General features: G+C 42.8%; 1 protein-coding gene across 2 annotated transcripts in view; it reads right to left on the bottom strand.

The window, feature by feature from the left end:
- LOC115040658 (talin-2-like) overlaps positions 1–18,658 on the bottom strand; it is a 78,440-nt gene that overhangs the window by 24,155 nt on the left and 35,627 nt on the right. For both annotated transcript variants that reach the window (XM_029497550.1, XM_029497551.1), the window contains exons 3-22: positions 18,068–18,240; positions 17,053–17,150; positions 15,558–15,687; positions 15,230–15,382; positions 14,139–14,281; positions 13,788–13,915; positions 13,475–13,538; positions 13,263–13,367; positions 11,073–11,228; positions 10,060–10,161; positions 9,595–9,671; positions 8,241–8,421; positions 8,037–8,150; positions 7,800–7,908; positions 7,162–7,370; positions 6,127–6,225; positions 5,316–5,483; positions 4,272–4,406; positions 3,848–4,007; positions 1,958–2,124 (exon numbers count right to left, since the gene is read on the bottom strand). In XM_029497550.1, coding sequence (XP_029353410.1) covers positions 1,958–2,124; positions 3,848–4,007; positions 4,272–4,406; positions 5,316–5,483; positions 6,127–6,225; positions 7,162–7,370; positions 7,800–7,908; positions 8,037–8,150; positions 8,241–8,421; positions 9,595–9,671; positions 10,060–10,161; positions 11,073–11,228; positions 13,263–13,367; positions 13,475–13,538; positions 13,788–13,915; positions 14,139–14,281; positions 15,230–15,382; positions 15,558–15,687; positions 17,053–17,150; positions 18,068–18,203 — 2,634 coding nt within the window. In that variant the 5' untranslated portion in view covers positions 18,204–18,240. The remainder of the gene's footprint in view (positions 1–1,957; positions 2,125–3,847; positions 4,008–4,271; positions 4,407–5,315; positions 5,484–6,126; positions 6,226–7,161; positions 7,371–7,799; positions 7,909–8,036; positions 8,151–8,240; positions 8,422–9,594; positions 9,672–10,059; positions 10,162–11,072; positions 11,229–13,262; positions 13,368–13,474; positions 13,539–13,787; positions 13,916–14,138; positions 14,282–15,229; positions 15,383–15,557; positions 15,688–17,052; positions 17,151–18,067; positions 18,241–18,658) is intronic.

Raw genomic sequence — 18,658 nt, 5'->3', positions numbered from 1 at the left:
GGAGAGACAGTTGAACCTGCCGGCATTCCGTGAATTAACTGCGCAAAGACGTGGGCTGCTTTGCCGCTACAAATTCATATCATTAAGTTGACGTTCAACCCCACAGCGGCTGTGAGCTGAAGAAATGAAACATAGATATCAATGTCAATGAGGCTCGCACATGCAGACACAAATGTACAAACAGACAGAAATATAGAAATGTCTTTTATCAAAAGGTTTTTTTCTTTCAAGACATTGTCCAACATTTGACAAACTAGCATTTATCATGGTGCTCAGTAGAGTTGTCAGCTGTCACCTGCTTCCTGCCAAATGTTGACACCATTGAAATAGAACAGCCATTTACATAATTATTAAAAGGAGCTGATTTCCAGAGGCTGAAAGAAGATATCACAAGCAATAATTCATCAAAGGAACTAGTCTCCAAAAACTGAGGTCTGGTTCACGGTGATAACGTATATCAGGGGTCTCGCTATCTCTCGCTCCATTTTTCAGTTATTTAAGCTACTCATCTTAAGTGTTATTAGCCACATTTATTCAGTTATCTAACTGAGCCGAGCTGAATTACCTAAATTATTGTTTAACTAACTGGTCATCAAACATCAATGACCTAAAGCCATTGTCTCTTTGGGTGTCAAATATTGGACTTAAGCCTCACATACTTTTAAATCCCTTCTCACTTACACTTTCTAGGAATGCAACTAATGTAATCTGCAAATTAACATTTATAAATATTTTGGGGAATCAGCTCATTGTGACTCCAGGTGTTGCTGTTTTTTTTTTTTTTTTGGCCAAACATCTAATGGTGCATAGCAGTCATGGAAAAATAGCAGTTCATTTGCCATGTTTGATTTTTCGTTTGTTGCTTGTATGTTTGTATTACGTATAATAATCTCTGAATATGTGAATAAGATACTGACCTCCTGTACTATATCTACAGTAAATCATTACCTGAGTACGGGCAAAAACAAAAACAACGACAAAAATGTTAGTTATTAAATCCACTGTCTATAAACTAAACCACAGATTCTTAATAAATTACTGAGGCAACAGCTGGCTGAGGTCAAATAAATATAATTCAGCTGCGACAGCGGTGAGCCTGGCATCAAACTTGACTACCCAGCTGGAGAGCACCATTTTATTAACCGAAGCGGATACATAGTTCGGATAAAAGACGGCGGGATGATGAGCAGTAAACCTAAAGTCCGTCTCTCTGCAGTCTGGGAGGAAGAAGTTTAATGTCTTCTAACGCTTCATCATGTCAAGCTGTTTGGCGCTACATTAACATTTTATACTCCTATAACTGCTCTTAGAGACACATCTTTAATAAAATGAAGGATGAGGACAAACCTTGAATTACTCAGCGTGATAAATAGAACCGCAGAACTCAGTAAATGAAAACTGATCGCTACCGTGCTTCCACTGTGTCTTCAGTTTGTCAGATGATGTCAGCACAGCAGCAACTGTTTTGCTTCGTCATCGTGAAAAATGTATCAATTTACAAATTCAATCTTTGTTCATGTTTACTGGAGATCAAACTTCACTAAAGCAACTTCAGAAGTACATCTTCAGATTAAGGACTCATAAATATCCCAAAATCTCTGGTGAAGTAACTTTAAACACCATCTGCTGTTAATGATTTAACACCTCACCAATGGAATCATTTCACATCTTTGGCCCTTTTCTTCCTTTTTATTGTACTCGTATACACACACAGCTCTCTTGGGATGTCTGGCTTCTTTCTCTCCCGCTTGTCACCTTGTTTGTACTGGAGAAGCAAATTCTGCAAATCTTTCCCTGGTCATAAAACCAAAAAGATTTACAGAACAAAAATGATAGGCTAAAGCTCCTTTTATAGTTACACCTGTCTTTTGATGAGAAAAGTTCAGATGAAAGTCTAAAATGATAAGAAAGCAAGCACAGCAACTATTATATGTTTAACGTCTCGCGCGCTGCTTACCTTTGCCGCCTCTACCATCCTCGCTGTGGCGTCTGCAAGCAGTTTAGCAGCCGCCAGCAGCTTCTTCGAGTTGTCAACATCCACCTCGGCCTCAGCATCAGACCTCATGGCGTTCACCAGGTCTGAGGTGGCCTGAGCCAAGACCCGAGCCTGCCGGACCATCTCCCCTGTGGATGAGAGAGACCAGAGGAAAACTACATATTCATACTGATGTTTAAACTTGATAAATTGAATACAGAAAAAAAAAAAAATTACAAAATCCACTTTGATATCTTCGACCTTGCCGCACAACAAGACAACTATGCTTGAATACTGTTTTCTTGTGTAAAATTTGAGAATAAAGATGCAGGAAATGCAATGCTGGCAAACTCTATGGGCAATTATTTTTAATTTCACTCCGATGTTGGATAGACTGTTGACTGCTGTGTCTAAGACCATTAACAATATTATCAGGTTTGAATGTCCAAAAAAAAAAAAAAACGAGGGAACCTGGAGGGAGAAAACAAGATGAATCGTCCACTGAGTTTAGTGTGGTGGAACGTGGCTGGATGTAATTATTTCTGAATCCCTCTGAAAATATTCTTCAGAGTCAGACTAATGAGGGAAGACAAGAGTGAGAAAAAAGGGACTGGTGTCTGTGTCCTTTCCATCAAAGAAGAACAAAAGCTATCTGGCAGGAAGCCTCTATAATTCATGACTGTATCAGCTGATCGTCCAGCAGTCCTGCAGATGGACCGACTCTATTTTCCCCCTCTTCACGTTTCATTTTCTGAATGGTGCGGCATGGCTTGACATATCTGACACCAGGTCACAGGCTGTACTCTCCCTATGGTTTCGCGTATGCAGGCCTCACCAGAAATAAATAAATAAATATAAAAAAACAGCATCATGCCATTCAATCCATCCGAGTCGACCGCTGGGACGTTCTCCGAGCATCTCTTTCTATCTGTGTGTCTTCCTGTGCTGTCAGACTTGTTAACATGGCTGACAGCTCGGCTGACAGCAGTCCATTCAAACCCACCATCGCACCAGTCTCTCTGAGAAGTCTCCCTTACCAGCCGGAGCTTTGGCAGGTCAGTTATGATGAAGAGATTTAGCATAAATGATTTTTCCCACTTGGCTAACACAGGTGTAACTAAGTACCTTTTGTAATAGATTACAGCCCACCAACAATATGCACGGGTCTCAGTGCAAAGCAACTACCATGTACATATAGCGCAAACTGCCTTTATCTTTTTTTGCTCAGATTATCAATATTTGTATCATTTGCAGGCAGTAAGTGCATCATCAACAAGAGACTACAGCTCTTTAAATTTCTCCATGAGACTGTACTCAGAGCTAAATACTGATGACAGGATGCTTACAGGCTTGCATGCTGATAAAGTTTATAATATTCACCATGCATGCTAATATGTAATAAGTACCAAACCTGCAGCTCTGGTGAATTACAATTTATTCTTAAAGGTGCATGAACACACGAGTTAACGTATGAGCCAAATCTCATGTCAAGATGTTTCACTGTAAAGTAAAAATGCCAACAGGACTAATCCTCTGGACAAAGTTTCATTTCAGTCTATGCAACGATTGCTAAGAGCTGTGATTCAGACTTGATTGGTGCACTAGCTGACTCATCTCTAGACTCACACTGTTTGTGTGGCTAATCAAAACTAAAACCTCAATTGAAGCTGTGCTTTCCAGCTAATGAAGGCTTAAAACCACAAGTGCTTTGGCAATCAAAAGCAATTCTCACTTTAATGACAATTAATTAACCTCTTGCTTAACCTAAATACAGCACGTCCCTGAAGTTTGAACTTCTTTTTTTATGGACTCCACGATATGGAAAGCGTCCACAGAGTTTCTCCATCAGCCGTTAACCACTTTTGGACTAACCTGCGTCTCCCATTGAGCTGAATATGCTCTCGGTGACCGTCATGATGGTGTCTGTGGCCTGGTCGTAGCGTCCGATGGGCTCTCCTCTTGAGGTATACTGACGGACATGTTGCAGGAGGTCTCCCAGAGCCTGACTCACCACGCTGGCTGCTGCACTCACCTTCAGCACAGGAGATGCACATCGACAATGTCAGTGATGAGCTTTTTCAACTGCATTTCTCTCCTACTTCTTATTCCACACAACTGGAGATAAGCACCACAGGCTCATTATCTCTGTTGTTTCCTAAGACGGTTGTTAGCACACAAACTGAATCTGAATAAAGAGACGGCTGCTGTGGTTAACATGACAAAGAGTTGGACTATTCTAGGAAACAAACACCGACTCGTTTGTTCCAGTGTTGGTCCGCACAGTAATGAGGCTGACCTGTTTAAGGAGCTCGCCGTCTTCTGTGGCTGAGAGACAAGCCTGGACGCAGCTTTCCACTGACCGATCCACCAGCTTCCCCGCTTCGATTAACTGCTCCTGGCAAACTGGGGAACTGATGGTGGGACTCACCACCTACACCGAACACGAAGGGAAGAGGGATGAGGAAAGTGAGGAAAGTAAAACTGATCCAGTGAAGTGAAACTCTAAAAATAAATTATGCCCAAAAGTAACTCGTAGTCAGATGTGACGAGAACATAAACAGTAAAAATAATTTATTTGGGTATAAACACACCGCTAGACATGTTCTCTTCATCATTAAACCACACGTCACATTTCACAGGGAACAGAAGAAGTAGAGATGAAAGAGAAAAAGAAGAAGTAGATAAGAGATTCGGCAGATGTTTCTCATTGTACTGCCACGCAGAGAGGTGAGGGTTTGTTTGGAAAATGCACCTCTTCAGATAGGGAAGCATGAGAGCAATTAAACTAATTAGAGACATGTGCGTTATACAATTAAAGGTTTGCAAATATGATGAGGGCGCAGGGTATTTAACAGTGCCTTGGTGCATCCTCATATCTGTTCTCCAGAACGAATGTTTCCAGCGGCAGATAAACTCCAGGTTATTCCAAATTATTTGAGGAAATAAATGTCTGTTTACTAAACCACGCTGTGCAGACAAACTGAACGAAGCAGCGAATGAGAAATTATCGTCAAGCCCTCAACCAAATAGCTTTGACAGCAGTTTCCCAAGTGGCATCCTTAGAGCAGTGCAAGGATATTCGAATCAGAGATATCAGATCCCGTGTAATAAATGGAAAAGCCATTACACCACTCCTGCGTCATTTTCAGGTATACGCATAGTAACCACTTTTAGGGAAATGAGTATATAATATACAAATACTGACATTCTGTGAGCCGTTAAGCATCACAGTCAGTGTTTTTTTTTTTTCCCCCCTCCAGGCAGGTTTATTTAGACGGTTTTCTTAAAATAAATAAATAAATAAATAAATAAAAACCGCCCCACAGCCATTCTGCTGTACCTTGGCACATGCCACCAGCTGGGAGGTGGACAGGGCGCACTGGGTGGCGGCAGCAATGACCCGGTTCTGGAGCACCGTGTCCTCTGCAACTTGGGCCACGTTCTTGGCCTTCAACACCAACATGGCTGCAGCATTGGCAACTGCTTTGGCCAGATTCATCAGGACGTCCTGGGCAACAGGTGGCAACAGAGCAAAACACAATCAATCATCAGCCAAAAGTCTCTCCTTTAACATTTTTCTAGCAGATTTGCAAAATAACTATGGCATTAGCATCTGGCAGATAAAGGGAAAAATTAGCATCCAATACGGCTCTGAGCCATCGGACTACACTTTGAAATTGTGTGTAATTGAGCTGAAAGAAAGCAGATGTGGAACATAAGTTAATTTTGCAGAAATATGACATCAAACTCCAATCTTACTTAATTTGTCCAGGAAGAGCAATCGTGTTTGATTATTTGCACAGTACACACATAAATATAAAATATAAATCTAATCAAAGGGAAACATGATAACAGTCTGTTCTTATTTAAAACTCATCCCTCCACTGCACACCTGTACAGCTCATTTTCTTTAAATTACTCACTCCAGATTGAGTAATTAGGTGTGGGGAGGAAACGTGATGTACCTCGACCAACAACAGTGGAGAAGCAATCGCGATTCAGCAAAGTACGAGTTATCTCGTACGATTAGCTGAATATATGATTCAATAAAAGGATAGCTATGGAAAGGAAATATGATACTGCTGGTTGTGATGTTTTTCATTAACGGGAGTTTTCTCAGATGATGATGAGTGGCGGAGGAGTAGCTTTACCTGGAACCTCTCATCTGTCTCGTTCTCGCCAATCTGGCGCAGGAGGTCTCCACTGGCCTGGCCGATGCTGCCTGCCGCTGTCAGTACAGTCTGTCTGGGCTGAGAAAGGGAGGGAGAGGGAGAGAGAGAGAGGGAGAGAGAGAGAGAGAGAGAGAGAGAGCGAGCATCAGTAAGATACACTGCATTTAGTTTGGCTGGACCAAAGCTGCCGTATCTTTGGAGTTTACATGCACTTTGAGTATCTTGAAATTAAGGAGGATATTTTTTGGTTCATTATTTCAACACAAAGTGGCTTATGAAATAGCTACTCCAGGACATGCTCCACTTTAAAACAGGCTCCACCCTCTCTAGCTCACCTACAGGCCTGGTGCCATCTTTCCAATAATTCAAAACGGTATAATGATCAGCTTGATACGCCTTTGCTTTATGCAGACTACCAGCAAAACACACTACACTACATTAATTTCTCAATAACTCCTCCACGACGTGACAAAAACAAACTTCTAATAGACATCGCTGTGAACATCACAGTCCTGTAACCCCTGTAGATACACAGCACATTAACATGAGAGTGGCCGGATCACCAAGTGTCCTCTAAAGGATTATGAAGCAGCATTACAAGTCTGCCAATCAGCTCGGCCTCAGCCGGAGGTCTTTACTCAGGGTGATTAGCTGTTAGCTGACGGCAGCCTGCAGGACAGGAGGCTGATATTATTAGGTGTGACTTTGAGCACCAGCAGAGATGATGATGATGAAGTGTTTCTCCTCAGTAAGAAATTGTATTAACTTCTTAGGCAAAATATTGCGTAGACGGCACACAATTTGGCATTTCAAGTAACACCACAATAACAATGCAGTCTCCCATTTCATCTGTCATACTTAATTGGCTGTGTTGAGCTTCACAATGTCACATTTACAGTAGACAGACAGAGAGGGAAGGGAATAATAATCTGAATTGCAATGTTCAGGAGCAGCGTTAAAATAAACTGACAGTATTGTTCCACAAAACTTGACGTTTGGCGTCAGTTTGCTCACCTCTCCGGAGGCCGGCTCCACGGCCTTCAGCAGGTCAGACACGGCCCCCGCCAACGTCCTGGCAGCCTTCATCAGGTCGTTACCTCCTCCCACGTCATCCTCCATCAGCGCGGCCAGCAGCTTCACACCCTTTGACATTTCGGTCAGGTTGGAAGAGATGGTGGTGATGGCACAGCCCACTGCTGTGTAGTCGGTGTCAGTGGGATCGCCTGAGAGTGGGAGCAAAATGAGAGAAGCCATAAGAAAAACAGAGCCACAGAGAATAAATCCTTAAAAGTAACTCTTTAAAACCAGGTGGGGGGGAATAGGGTCAAATTACCATCAGTCCAAAGCAACTGTGACTGTCTGAGTTTAACTTATACGGTTCACAATAGCACCGAGCCAGTGGATACCCCAAATCAAACAGCTATTAGACGCCACACAGGTTCTACAGTGACGGTGATGAACACCGGACAGATGGAAGGGCTCAGCTTTAAGGTCACAAGTTCTTCAATTCACAGAATAACACAAGCAGAATTCATAAAATACTTCATCAAAAATTGGAATAATTTCACTTTGCTCTATTATAAATACTTATTTTGCTGATTCATGCCACAAGAAGAGAATACATCCTGCTTAGTCATGCCGGGGCTACTGACCAGCAGTGAGGTTGACCACGGAGGCTGTTCCTGCAGTGATGGCATCAACCTGTGAGTGGATCTCATGCTTTGATTCGTCCATCTTGTTCTGGATCCACACTTTGGATGCCTGAGTACATGAAGAGAGGAAGATCACAGCTGAAGTTAAGGTCGTTCATTTTTCGGACCGTTGTCATGAATGAACCTGTGAATTTCACCACGGAAGGTGCGAGTGTGTGACTGTACATGTGCAAGTACCATGTCCTGTCCCAACGGCGGCAGATCGTCCACCTCCCCCAGGTCAATCTGAGCTTTCTGCACAGCCTGCATACTGGTGTTGATGGTTCCCATCAGAGCCTGCTGTGCTGAGCTCTGAGCACACAAAAATAAACAGGAACTTTTTCAATGGAATTCATCTGTTCATCTAATATACACATACACATGCGGTCACGCTGGTCTTACCAGTGGTGGCATGTGCCCACGGTGCATCTGACCCATTGTGATCTGTTGCTGAGCAGATGGCATGGTGCCCATGCTGAGCGACTCGGTGCCAATGGAGCCAGAGCGGATCACACCTGGCAGCGCTACTGAGCCGTGCTCCACCCGGCCCACACGGTTAAACTGCTGCTGGAGGATGGTGGACCTGCAGGCAACACAACAATCCTACGATCAACACTGCACGAATGTCTAGAAATAGTCAGTAAGTACAACTGCAAAGCAGCATTTTACGTCCACCTGAGCCAGGTGGACGTAAAATGGTGCAAACAGTAGTTCTGACCTGTTCTAGTTCGACTACAGTACACACATGAACACGGATGTGCGCACACAATAACGCATCAACCAAATGGCGTCAAATGGCTTATTGATGGAGCAGAAGCCAAATATCATTGCAACAGCAGCTGTGTTGTAATCAGATATTTTAAAAAACAAGGAGATGATAGAAAACAGCTACGAAGAAAAAGGGCAAAAATGTGTGTGTTTCTGGTTTATCGCTGTGTGTAAGAGTGTATTTAACACCAAGCAGTGGAGTCGTGTGCATTTGTGACAGTGGGCCGCTAACACAAAGCAGACTGACACTGCTGAGTCTTCCCACTGTGTACTTCTGGAATACAAAGCTTTGTTTTGTTTTGTTTTTTTTTCCTCAGATAAGGCTTTCCAGAGTTTGGCTTGCTATATTTTTGCAGTATTAAAGACTTTTGCCTTCAGCACAAGCACATAAAAGTGAAACGGGGGACAGCATACAATAACAATTGCAGCAAATACTCTCCCAGTTGAAAGCATGAAAGTAATATCAATTGTGAGGCTGAACAGGAAAAATGGCTTGAGTTACACGTTGAGAGTCCACTGGGGATAAATGAGCTAATACACAGGAAATGTTCTGATAGAGCCTTCGCTTGTCTGATGCAGCCAAATCTCCTCACATAATGATTATCTCTCAGGATAGGGTCCAGCTAAGGAAGTGCTTGTGTGATGAAACGAGGTCGTGAGGATGGATGTGCGAGCGGCGGTGGAGGGCAGCGGTGGAGGAGGAAATTGAGAAAAAGACTCAGCCTGATATTGTGTTTTGTTAGATTAATATGCAATAACTTTGTTCTGCTGCTACAGTGCTGACGGTGGAGGCGGCATCATACCGCAGTTCACACCAGACCAGAGCGGTAAAGTTCAGTTTGGATGGCAGCGCGTCACGGATTAATCCACAGGAAAGCAAGTTTGCTGTCAAATCTGTACTTACGTGTGGAAAGATCTGAAAAATCGTTTGACATTTTTTAAAGTTGCTGGAAAAGCACAGTGCTTATATTTGTTTGCATTTACGTACTTTTTAGGGGATACAGACTCCTCAAGCATGGTTGACTCTTCATCACCCTCTAATCCAAAACGGTCCTTGCTTTGTTTCTGCAGGAGAAGAAAAAGGAGAATAAAGAAGCTGAATCTTGATGTGGTATCAAACTCAGACAAAAAGAAAAAGTAGGAAAACGGGGCACAGTCATGTTTTTTGGTCCCATTTCTGAGCAGATACCAGATGAAAGTTACTGAGTCTCAAATGTCAACACAAATATCATCTAAACCAGCAGAGAGCAGAGTGGCCTGTGGGGGATCACTTTCGTCAAAGCTGCCTTGCTCATCGGCAAAACTGTCACGTTTTCAGGTGTCCAGGTAAAATGCTCTTTAGGTTGAAGGTTCTTTAGCAGGAAATACAGAAACGAGACTGTATTGTCCCCAAAGTGTTCAAAACCTCTCGGACACCTGACAATTCATCTGTCTCCAAAATTACAGGTCTCACCTTTTTGAGGATGATATCGATGTAACCGGCAATGAGCTGAGAGATCTGCTCCCCTTCGGTGGTCTGCACCGAGTAGTAGCTCTCCTGGTACTCCCCAAAGTCCTGCACGCACGCACACGCACACACACACACACACACACACACACACACACACACACACACGCACACACGCACACACGCGCACACGCGCACACACGCGCACACACGCACACACAGTCCGGTGTTAAACATGCATTTCATATTGTAAGGAAAGTAACCACTGCAGTGCTTGGGCTGTGCACAGGCTGGGGATTTACTGTGAGGATTAATGTGAAGCCCCGGAGCCAGCTAGTTTCTGTACTACACATTGTGCTGCATGACGTCGGACTGCTGCAACAGACAGACAGCCAGATTAACATAGGAGCGTCTCAGAAACTGGCTTTTTCCGCACAACTTTGCAGGGCCGTCCAGTCTTACAGACAAAGAGAGTGAAGGAGAGGTCTGTGATCGTCACGTTGGCACAACGAGACAATCAGTCACAGCTGTCACCTTCCAGTTCATCAAAAACTGCCCCAGAGCAAAATATAAATAAAACCTGAAATCCTGTGAAACAGTGGCGGCGCTAATTCACGGGGGACAGTGAGTCTACCAGGTCTGCAAGATTAAATCCTTGTCACCTATTGACTCGGTGCTGACACAAAGGTGAATTTATTGACATGACAGACAAAAAGAGTCTCTTCAATCATCGAAGTGCACGACGGAATGAAAAGGACAGGCAGCCTGAGAGCTAAAAAGCAATTGTTTCACGGCCGCTGCAGGAATAGTTGAGTTTACTGCCAGCCTGTCGCACTTATTTTCGACTGACAATATTGGGCTCAGCGTGGACTGAAGGAATGCAAGAAAAAAAAAAGAGTGCAAAAGGTAAGCTGGCTATGACTAAATAATAACAAAAATATTAAAGACCTGGTGTTATGACGGTTCAGTCAGATGTGGCAGGTTTTCTTGGCGAATGCACAGCAGTGTGTGTGTCTTACCAGGGTGAAGCTCTTGGGGGACGCTGCCCACCTCTTCACAGTAGTTAGTGGCCACTCCTGAACCACATCTTTGGTCTTCTCGTCCACTCTCATCACAGACTCTTTGGTAATGCCCAGCAGCCGCGGCACCAGCTTGTTCTTACTCTTCATCTTTTCCTGAAAAAAAAAAAAAAAAAAAAAAAAAATCACAGGTTGCCCCAAATGTCAGTCATCGGTTGGCGAACATTGCTTTTGTCTAATATGATCCGTTGTGTGTTTTGATATTCCTCAACATGCAGCATCTCTCTGCTTTCCCTCCCTTGTATGTACATGATGCACGATTAAGTTCTTCTAATTAAACCAAGCTCAATGTGTAAAGGCAGAAAAATAAAATAAAAATGATCATCTTTTCAGTAAACAATTCTACCCATATCGACTCGCTTCATTTTTACCATCCTCCGTCTGCTGAGTTTTATTGGAATCAAAGCATAAAATAAAAATAAAGAAAAATATAGAATAATCAAATTTACAGAACTCACAGCATGAAACTCTAATTTCTAACGAGTGATGCACGCACGCACACAAAAAAAGCAACCCTTTAAAAACATAAAAAAAAACATTAACATGTCTGCTGATGCCTTTATCGACCTGTCAACCACCCCCTGTATTCGGGAAAGCTCTCTACACTCTGAGCTGACAAATGTCTGACTTCCTTTTCCTTTTCCCAAGCAGGATGAGAGCAAACAGTCGAGAGAGCAGATGGACAGAATGTGATGTCTGTGACGTGAGGGCAAAGAGGTCAGCTGTGTAAAACGTCCGGGAAGGCCTGTAAACTCTCTGGAGCCTCCAGGGGTTTATGGGTTAGACACCAGAGGCTGCTTTTTTTTTTTCCCCCCCGGGGTTATTTTTAAAAGACGTTTCTGCTACACTGGGTTTTCACCCAAGGATGACGGAACCAAGTATGGGGAGCAGATAAGATGTCAAACTGAGGGGGAACACGAGGGCTAAGAAGTGGTGCGAGTTGTGTTTCATGCTTTATAGGACAGAAAAGTGGACCCGAAAAATTAGGAAGTTTGCTAACTAGCTCAGCTCCCATTTATGAAAGTTTTTGTGTTTTATTCTTTGCTTGGTCTCATCCTCTGGTGCTGGAAGCTACTTAAGCCCAGACTTCTCTGTCAGAGATTCGAAAACAACGGCATTGGTGACTTTCGTTTTTTTTTTTTTTTTTTGGGAAGCAATTACCAGAAATGAACTGAAAAGGTGGGAAGCGAAACGTAATCTACCGATGCAGATGAGGGAGGTTTCCCATGACTTTATAAAGCATTTCTTCTTGGAAACAATATGAGGGAAAAAAATAAAAAAATCGAATACAGTCTGTCACTTTTGTCAGCGCAGCTCTAAAAAGGTACGAAAACTGGCTATCAACAAATTCCCACATCAGGCTGCATCTGCTGGCAGTTTGGACTTTGAGAGATACATGAGATGCCTCCCAGTCTCCCTCATTTAATCCACTTCCTCGCAGCTCGCTCTGAAATAATCTTAGTGCCACACTCGGCTGCACAAACAACGTTTGGTTTCCATCCAGAAGCTGAATTCCCTGCTGACGAGCTGCTGCAGTTGCGTGCTTGTTCGTCAGTAAGCGAGAGTAAGAGATGTCAGATGTATGAAGGAAAATATACGCCGTACAAATCCCTAAGGGTCCCGCTTCCTTTTAAATGTTTCTACATTTACAGACAGATATTATTTATTTGATGTATCAAAACTGCTTTCTAAAAGGCTGGATTTGAGTTTGAGTTTTTCACTCCTGTGCTTTCCTGCTGACGACACTCGAGTTGTTCCCATATTCATCTCGTAACCTGAGAATATAAATCAATTTACACAAAGGAGGTGAAGATTTTAAAAACGTTAGGTAAGGGAATCAAAGGATTGTTTGCAAGTTATCAGGTGTGTATTTTATTTTTCCTAAACTGACACCTGTAACGTTTGGATCTTGCCCAAGGGGCAGAGCCTTCAACCTTTTGATCCATTTAGTATCGAGTCCACAGAACAGATTTCTCACTCGGGAGATAAAAGGTTGTAGAATTTTATTTATTTATTTATTTTTTACAATGTAAAAAAAAAAAAAAAGTCTTCAGGGTAGATTTGTCACTTTCTAAGTGATGATTTATTTTTGTGAAATAACAGAGATGAATGTATCATTTTTAAACTTACCTTCACCAGGAAGAAGGAGACACCATACGTCCGCAACGACCGAGCCAGTTTGACGTACTTCACTTTCGCTTCAATCTCTGTCATTTCGCCACAGTTGTTGTGTTCCTGCAGGTTAGGTTAAATGTAATTTCTCTGAGATCTCAACAATTGGTGATCAGATAAGATGAAATTGGAATAATCATGGTTCAATCAAGAAAACAGTGAGGCCATACATGGAATATTTTCTTCTCAGCTCCTCTCTGCTTTATGTATTCTTTGGGTAGAAACTCCTTCAGACTGGGAGAGAAATGAAACGCTGTTGAATGAATGAAAGCTCCCCCCCCCCCCACTACAGCCTTAAACCTCAAAAGAATCATCAAATAAATTCTGAATTTACAAACAGAAGTACAAATGTGTCCACTGGTACTTTGAATAAAAGGCTGTTCTTTCATTTAGTCAACCAACTCATTCCAATAAAGGACTCGTATACCAAACATGGAGGAATTTTTAACTACTGTTGAATGTCCTCGTGGGAAAGACACTTACTCTAAGAATCCAGCTTTGTGTTTATGCTCTGCATGAGGTCCAAACTGGATCTGGGCCTGAATGCCTCCAAACTCACAGGCCTTGTCAAATGATACGGGGTGAGAACCGTTCAGGATATCATCCCGAGCCTGAAAGACAAAAACGGGCTTTATTTAACAGAGTAGAAGTAAAACGAACCAAACCAGAAAAGAATCAGGACCTCAGTTCTATATACGTTCAAACTGTTTGGAGAAATGAGGCGCCGTCAACCCTGCTGAACATTTCTGATTCAGCTTGAGGCACAAAAAGCGCATCCGTGTTCCTCAGCGCAATAAACAGAGGGAGACATAAAAATGGCAGTCAGGGTCGGACCTGTACATAAAGCAGGTTGAGCTGGACCGGGTCTCGAGAATCCACATTCTGGTCTGAGTAGAAGAACTTGCGTCTGAGCAGCAGCGTTTCGTTTTCGTCCACTCCCTGCTCTCTGAATGTTCTGCTGTGGTCCAGCCAGTTCACTGCAAATACAGCACACAGAGTCACAGCAGGCCTTTTCTGTATATACACATCCTACATCTTCATTTTACTTCCAGGCTTTTCTTCCAATACGCGCAGTTACAGCAAAAACCAATTAGAAAAGTAGAGACAAGTAATGGAAATGATTACAGCGTTGGAGCTGACTATTCCTAAACATAACTGTATGTTATTAGTGTAACTAATTATTTTTTGGACACATATCGAACTTTAATGTTACCTTTCAGCCATTTCAGCCCTTAAGGATGAAAAGTCTGTCATCACTCTACCATAATGCCTGATGGGAGTGAAACCTAGTTTCTCTTTCTTAATGGCTTTTTCTGAACTGAATGCTGAAACTCTGTTTAAGGCACTAAATGTAAACGTCTTGCTGCCTCAAACAGTTCCCTTCCAGAGTCTGGCAGCGAAGGTGATAATGGTTACATGTTTCAGCCAAGAGGTTATAACACACTCTCTGACCAGTGACTCGGTATCGGAATTAGTCCGGACTTGCGGACTGGACTGAATCTAGCTGGTTGGCATTTATTTCAGTGGAAGAAAATAAACAATTGAAAAAGGAACTAAACAGGATGTTGAGTCCATGTTTACAAAGATTAGGGTGAATGGAATCTAAGCTCTAAAATAATTCTGTCTCAAAGGCTTGGCCTCCATCGTCAAATTTGAAGAGTTATGCGGTCAGGTATCTGTCCAAATTACGTCCAATGAATTGAAACTGTCGGCCTGAGCTACAGTCTGGAGGCTGATCAAAGGAAACCGTGTCTGACAACCTTTGCTGCCAAAAATGTTCCCAATATCGGCACCAGACCGATTAGATGAGCCAAAGTTTCCAGAGACGGATATCACGCTGCAACGCGAAATATTTCCCTGCACATTTTTAAAGCTTCAATAGTGAACAGATAAACCACCGTCAGTCCCAATTCTACTCGACTCACAGTCATCATCTGTGTGTAATTTGGCTTTCAGCTTCTCCATCTTCCTCTCGTCTCGCAGCAGTGTCCTGTCCTTCTTCAGCGTGCCCATCCCATCCTCCTTCTTCTCCTCCACCGTCTCCTGGATCAGAGAGTATTCCTCGTAGTTGGTGATGCCTGAAATAGAAGACAACACATCACCTGGTTACTCTTACTTTCAAAATGTTTTTCCAAAAAGTACATCATATTTGGTGAAATGGAGGATGAAGGAAATTCAGTATAGTTTCAATTAGCTGTAAAGATTTTTTTTTTACAGAGATGGAGATGAGGGCTGGTAAATGAAACGAGGTACCTATTCTACTGCATATGGTCACAAGCAGCTCTCCCACTGTTTTGGAATCGTCCACCATGATAGTTTTAATAGCCCCATCCAACATTTTGATTTTCTGAGGCCTCTGCTTCTTCTTATATTCAAGGATATCCTGCTCAAAGAAAACAAGAGAACAGGGGGGGGGAAAAAAAAGTCAATAAAAAAGGAATGCACTTATTAAATGTATAACAGCAAACGTGACCGGGAGACTGATACAGAGTGGGGAAGAGAGAGAGAGAGAGAGAGAGAGAGAGGCTGGAGGTACCCACTGAGGAAATGATCAAATAAATCCAGGTTTTTGTGGAGCGAAGGCAGAATATAGGCCAGAAAACCTTATTTAACGGCTGCCTATCACAGCCTGCTGCTCCCTTCCAATCACAACAATGAGGAGAGATTTGGTTCAGAATAATTGGTCACAGTCATGCCTTCTACCTGGGTTGCCTTTGGTAGATTTGAAGAGGCGAAACCATTTAGAGCTGCAAACCCCCCCCCCCCCCCAAAAAAAAAGAGGGGGGGGGGGGGGGGGGGGTACAGCGAGAGCCACAGCCGACTGGGCCTTTGGCAGCAGGGATCACAGACTAAAAAACAAGCTGGCTGCGGATCTACAGCTGGCTGGGGCGCTTCTTTAAACTCACTTTCGAAAGCTCCCTTTGATGTTTCCCATTTTCTTGATATCCAATTTTATCCTGCACTTTTATTTTATTCACTCGTTCTCCTTAACAACTTTTTTTTTTTTCCCCCCCACTCTCGTATGGGAGTACTCTGAATTATGATTCATCATCTTTGTTCCCAGTTGTTTTTGAGGTATTTTGTCTCAGGTGTTTTTTTGGACTTTAGAAATGCCATTTTAATTAAAATAAGCCACATTTATTAATGATATAAGCTTTTTGTGAACTCTTCAAACAAAGATCACTGTACAGTATTATATCTTGGCAGTTTGCAATTAAAAGATCCGGATTCACAAATGAAGTTTAGAGGTTAATACAACAACTACACATATATCTGAAAATAAATCCAAATGTGCTCACAATGAGGAGAGTTTGCAGGGTGTGTGTTTGTGTGTTTTAAGGTAGCACACAAAAATCCAGTGTGTGTGAGCTATTGTTGAGTTTTTTTCTCTCTCTCTCTCTCTCTCTCTCTCTCTCTCTCTCTCTCTCTCTCTCTCTCTCTCTCTCTCTCTCTCTCTCTCTCTCTCTCTCTCTCTCTCTCTCTCTCTCTCTCTCTCTCTCTCTCTCTCTCTCTCTCTCTCTCTCCTCTCTCTCTCTCTCCTCTCTCTCTCTCTCTCTCTCTCTCTCTCTCTCTCTCTCTCTCTCTCTCTCCTCTCTCTCTCTCTCTCAAGGTAAGTCTGTGCGTGCATTTTTGTAAAACCCATTCACTTTCACCTTTGCCACGCATAATTCACAATAAAGAATCATTCCTTTCGCAGCCATTAGCAGTCTGTTTGAGGGTGTGTGTAGAAAGAGGCTGATGTATTTACCCCGTTGCGGAGCATGTAGTAGTCCAGTGTCCTTCCAGATTCCAGCCAGATGCCTTTTCTGGGGTCTTCGTCAGACAGAAACAGACCGTAGTCTGAGGCTGGAGGGTTGAGGAGGAATATCAGTTTATTTGAAATGTGAAAATGATTCTTTATGCCAGGATCAGATTGCAATGCATCAGCTCCTGTGCAGTGTGGAAGCACGCTGAAAACATCAGTGACCTCACACTATCCTGATGAAAATCTGATTTTTTTACCTTTTTTTTTTTTTTTTTTTAAACACAACAGGATTAGTGATGTTTGTTCACAGTAGGACTGAGCACTGTTCATGCATAACAACGTGAAAGAAAAGAGAATGATGGGAATGATGATGTTGGTGCAGTGATGTAAAAAAAAAAAAAATCTGGCCAAACCACCTGCCTGCAATCACCTACAATAAATTCATTACACTGGTCATCTGCAAAAACAAAGATACCGTGTGGTCCGGTCCTGGCTTTAGTTTGGTTTATCATGGGATACTACATGTGACATAAAGAGAAGAAACAAGGGCGGCTGTTATGACATGTAGCAAAAAGCACTTTAATAAGGGGAAGATTAAATTAAACTCAAGAGCCTGCACACAGATTTGATTCGACTTTGTAAAGTCGTTATGATGGTTTGTTATTGAATCCCATATAGTTGCTCTGGTTTATGAGCCCCCACCAATTCCCGAAATAGTCGGTGACTTATCACCGTGCAACTTCAAATAATGCTTTTTGCAAAGAAATGTTAACCACACAACTATGCGCATGCTGCTCCCAGATCAGAGCAGGATGTGCATAGTCCAGAGCCAACATCTCTATTTTTACTCTTTGGGCTTTCAACCTATCGCAGTGCCAATGAGCTGCTCCGGCCTAAAAACCAAAAGGCAGCTACAGTTAGATGCAGTCCTGCATAACGTCTTTGTATCCCTGCTTATTTTACAATTCACACTATATCCAGTGTCGTGTTACTGTGCAGAGATTTTAATCATTCTCACCCTGTCCGGTCTGAGCCTCTGGGACTCTGTCTCTGATGATCCGACAGGCATCGTAGACAGCCGTGGAGGGCTCAAACTGCATCGTTTTCACCACATTGCACTGGCGAACGCAGATTTTCAGCGACAGCGCGACCATTTTGGCAGGTTTTCCTGGGCAGGGGCGGCAGATACACCTGCAAGAAACAAGCACAGCAAGAGCAGGCTGAGTTGACTGTGAAGCCCAAGTCCAGGGGACCAGAAACTCAAGCACAGCGATAAAATTCAGACTGCGATAAATGAGCCAGGTGTTCTGGGAGGACACTGACTTTTCTGTCAGTAAAGAGGGCACACGCACTTTAAACTTAAAGCCTGATGCAAACATTTCTTTTGTATATTGTGTTGTAGATCTTGAATTATCTTGAACTTGGGCATTATGAAAGTTGTGAAAGCTGTGGCATCGCTGGTATACTTGATAAAACACACATCTTTTATTTTCCCCATTAGAAAAAACACAACCTAAAACCACTTTATCTTACGCACACACATGCTGCACTGTCATAAACAATGAAATTTTATGAACGTGAAGAACGTGCTAATTTGTGCAGAGCGAGG

The sequence above is a fragment of the Echeneis naucrates genome, chromosome 3 (assembly GCF_900963305.1).
Source record: "Echeneis naucrates chromosome 3, fEcheNa1.1, whole genome shotgun sequence".
NCBI classification, from domain to species: domain Eukaryota; kingdom Metazoa; phylum Chordata; class Actinopteri; order Carangiformes; family Echeneidae; genus Echeneis; species Echeneis naucrates.
Note: the sequence above shows the minus strand (reverse complement) of the source record. Positions and strands in the feature narration are given on the sequence as shown.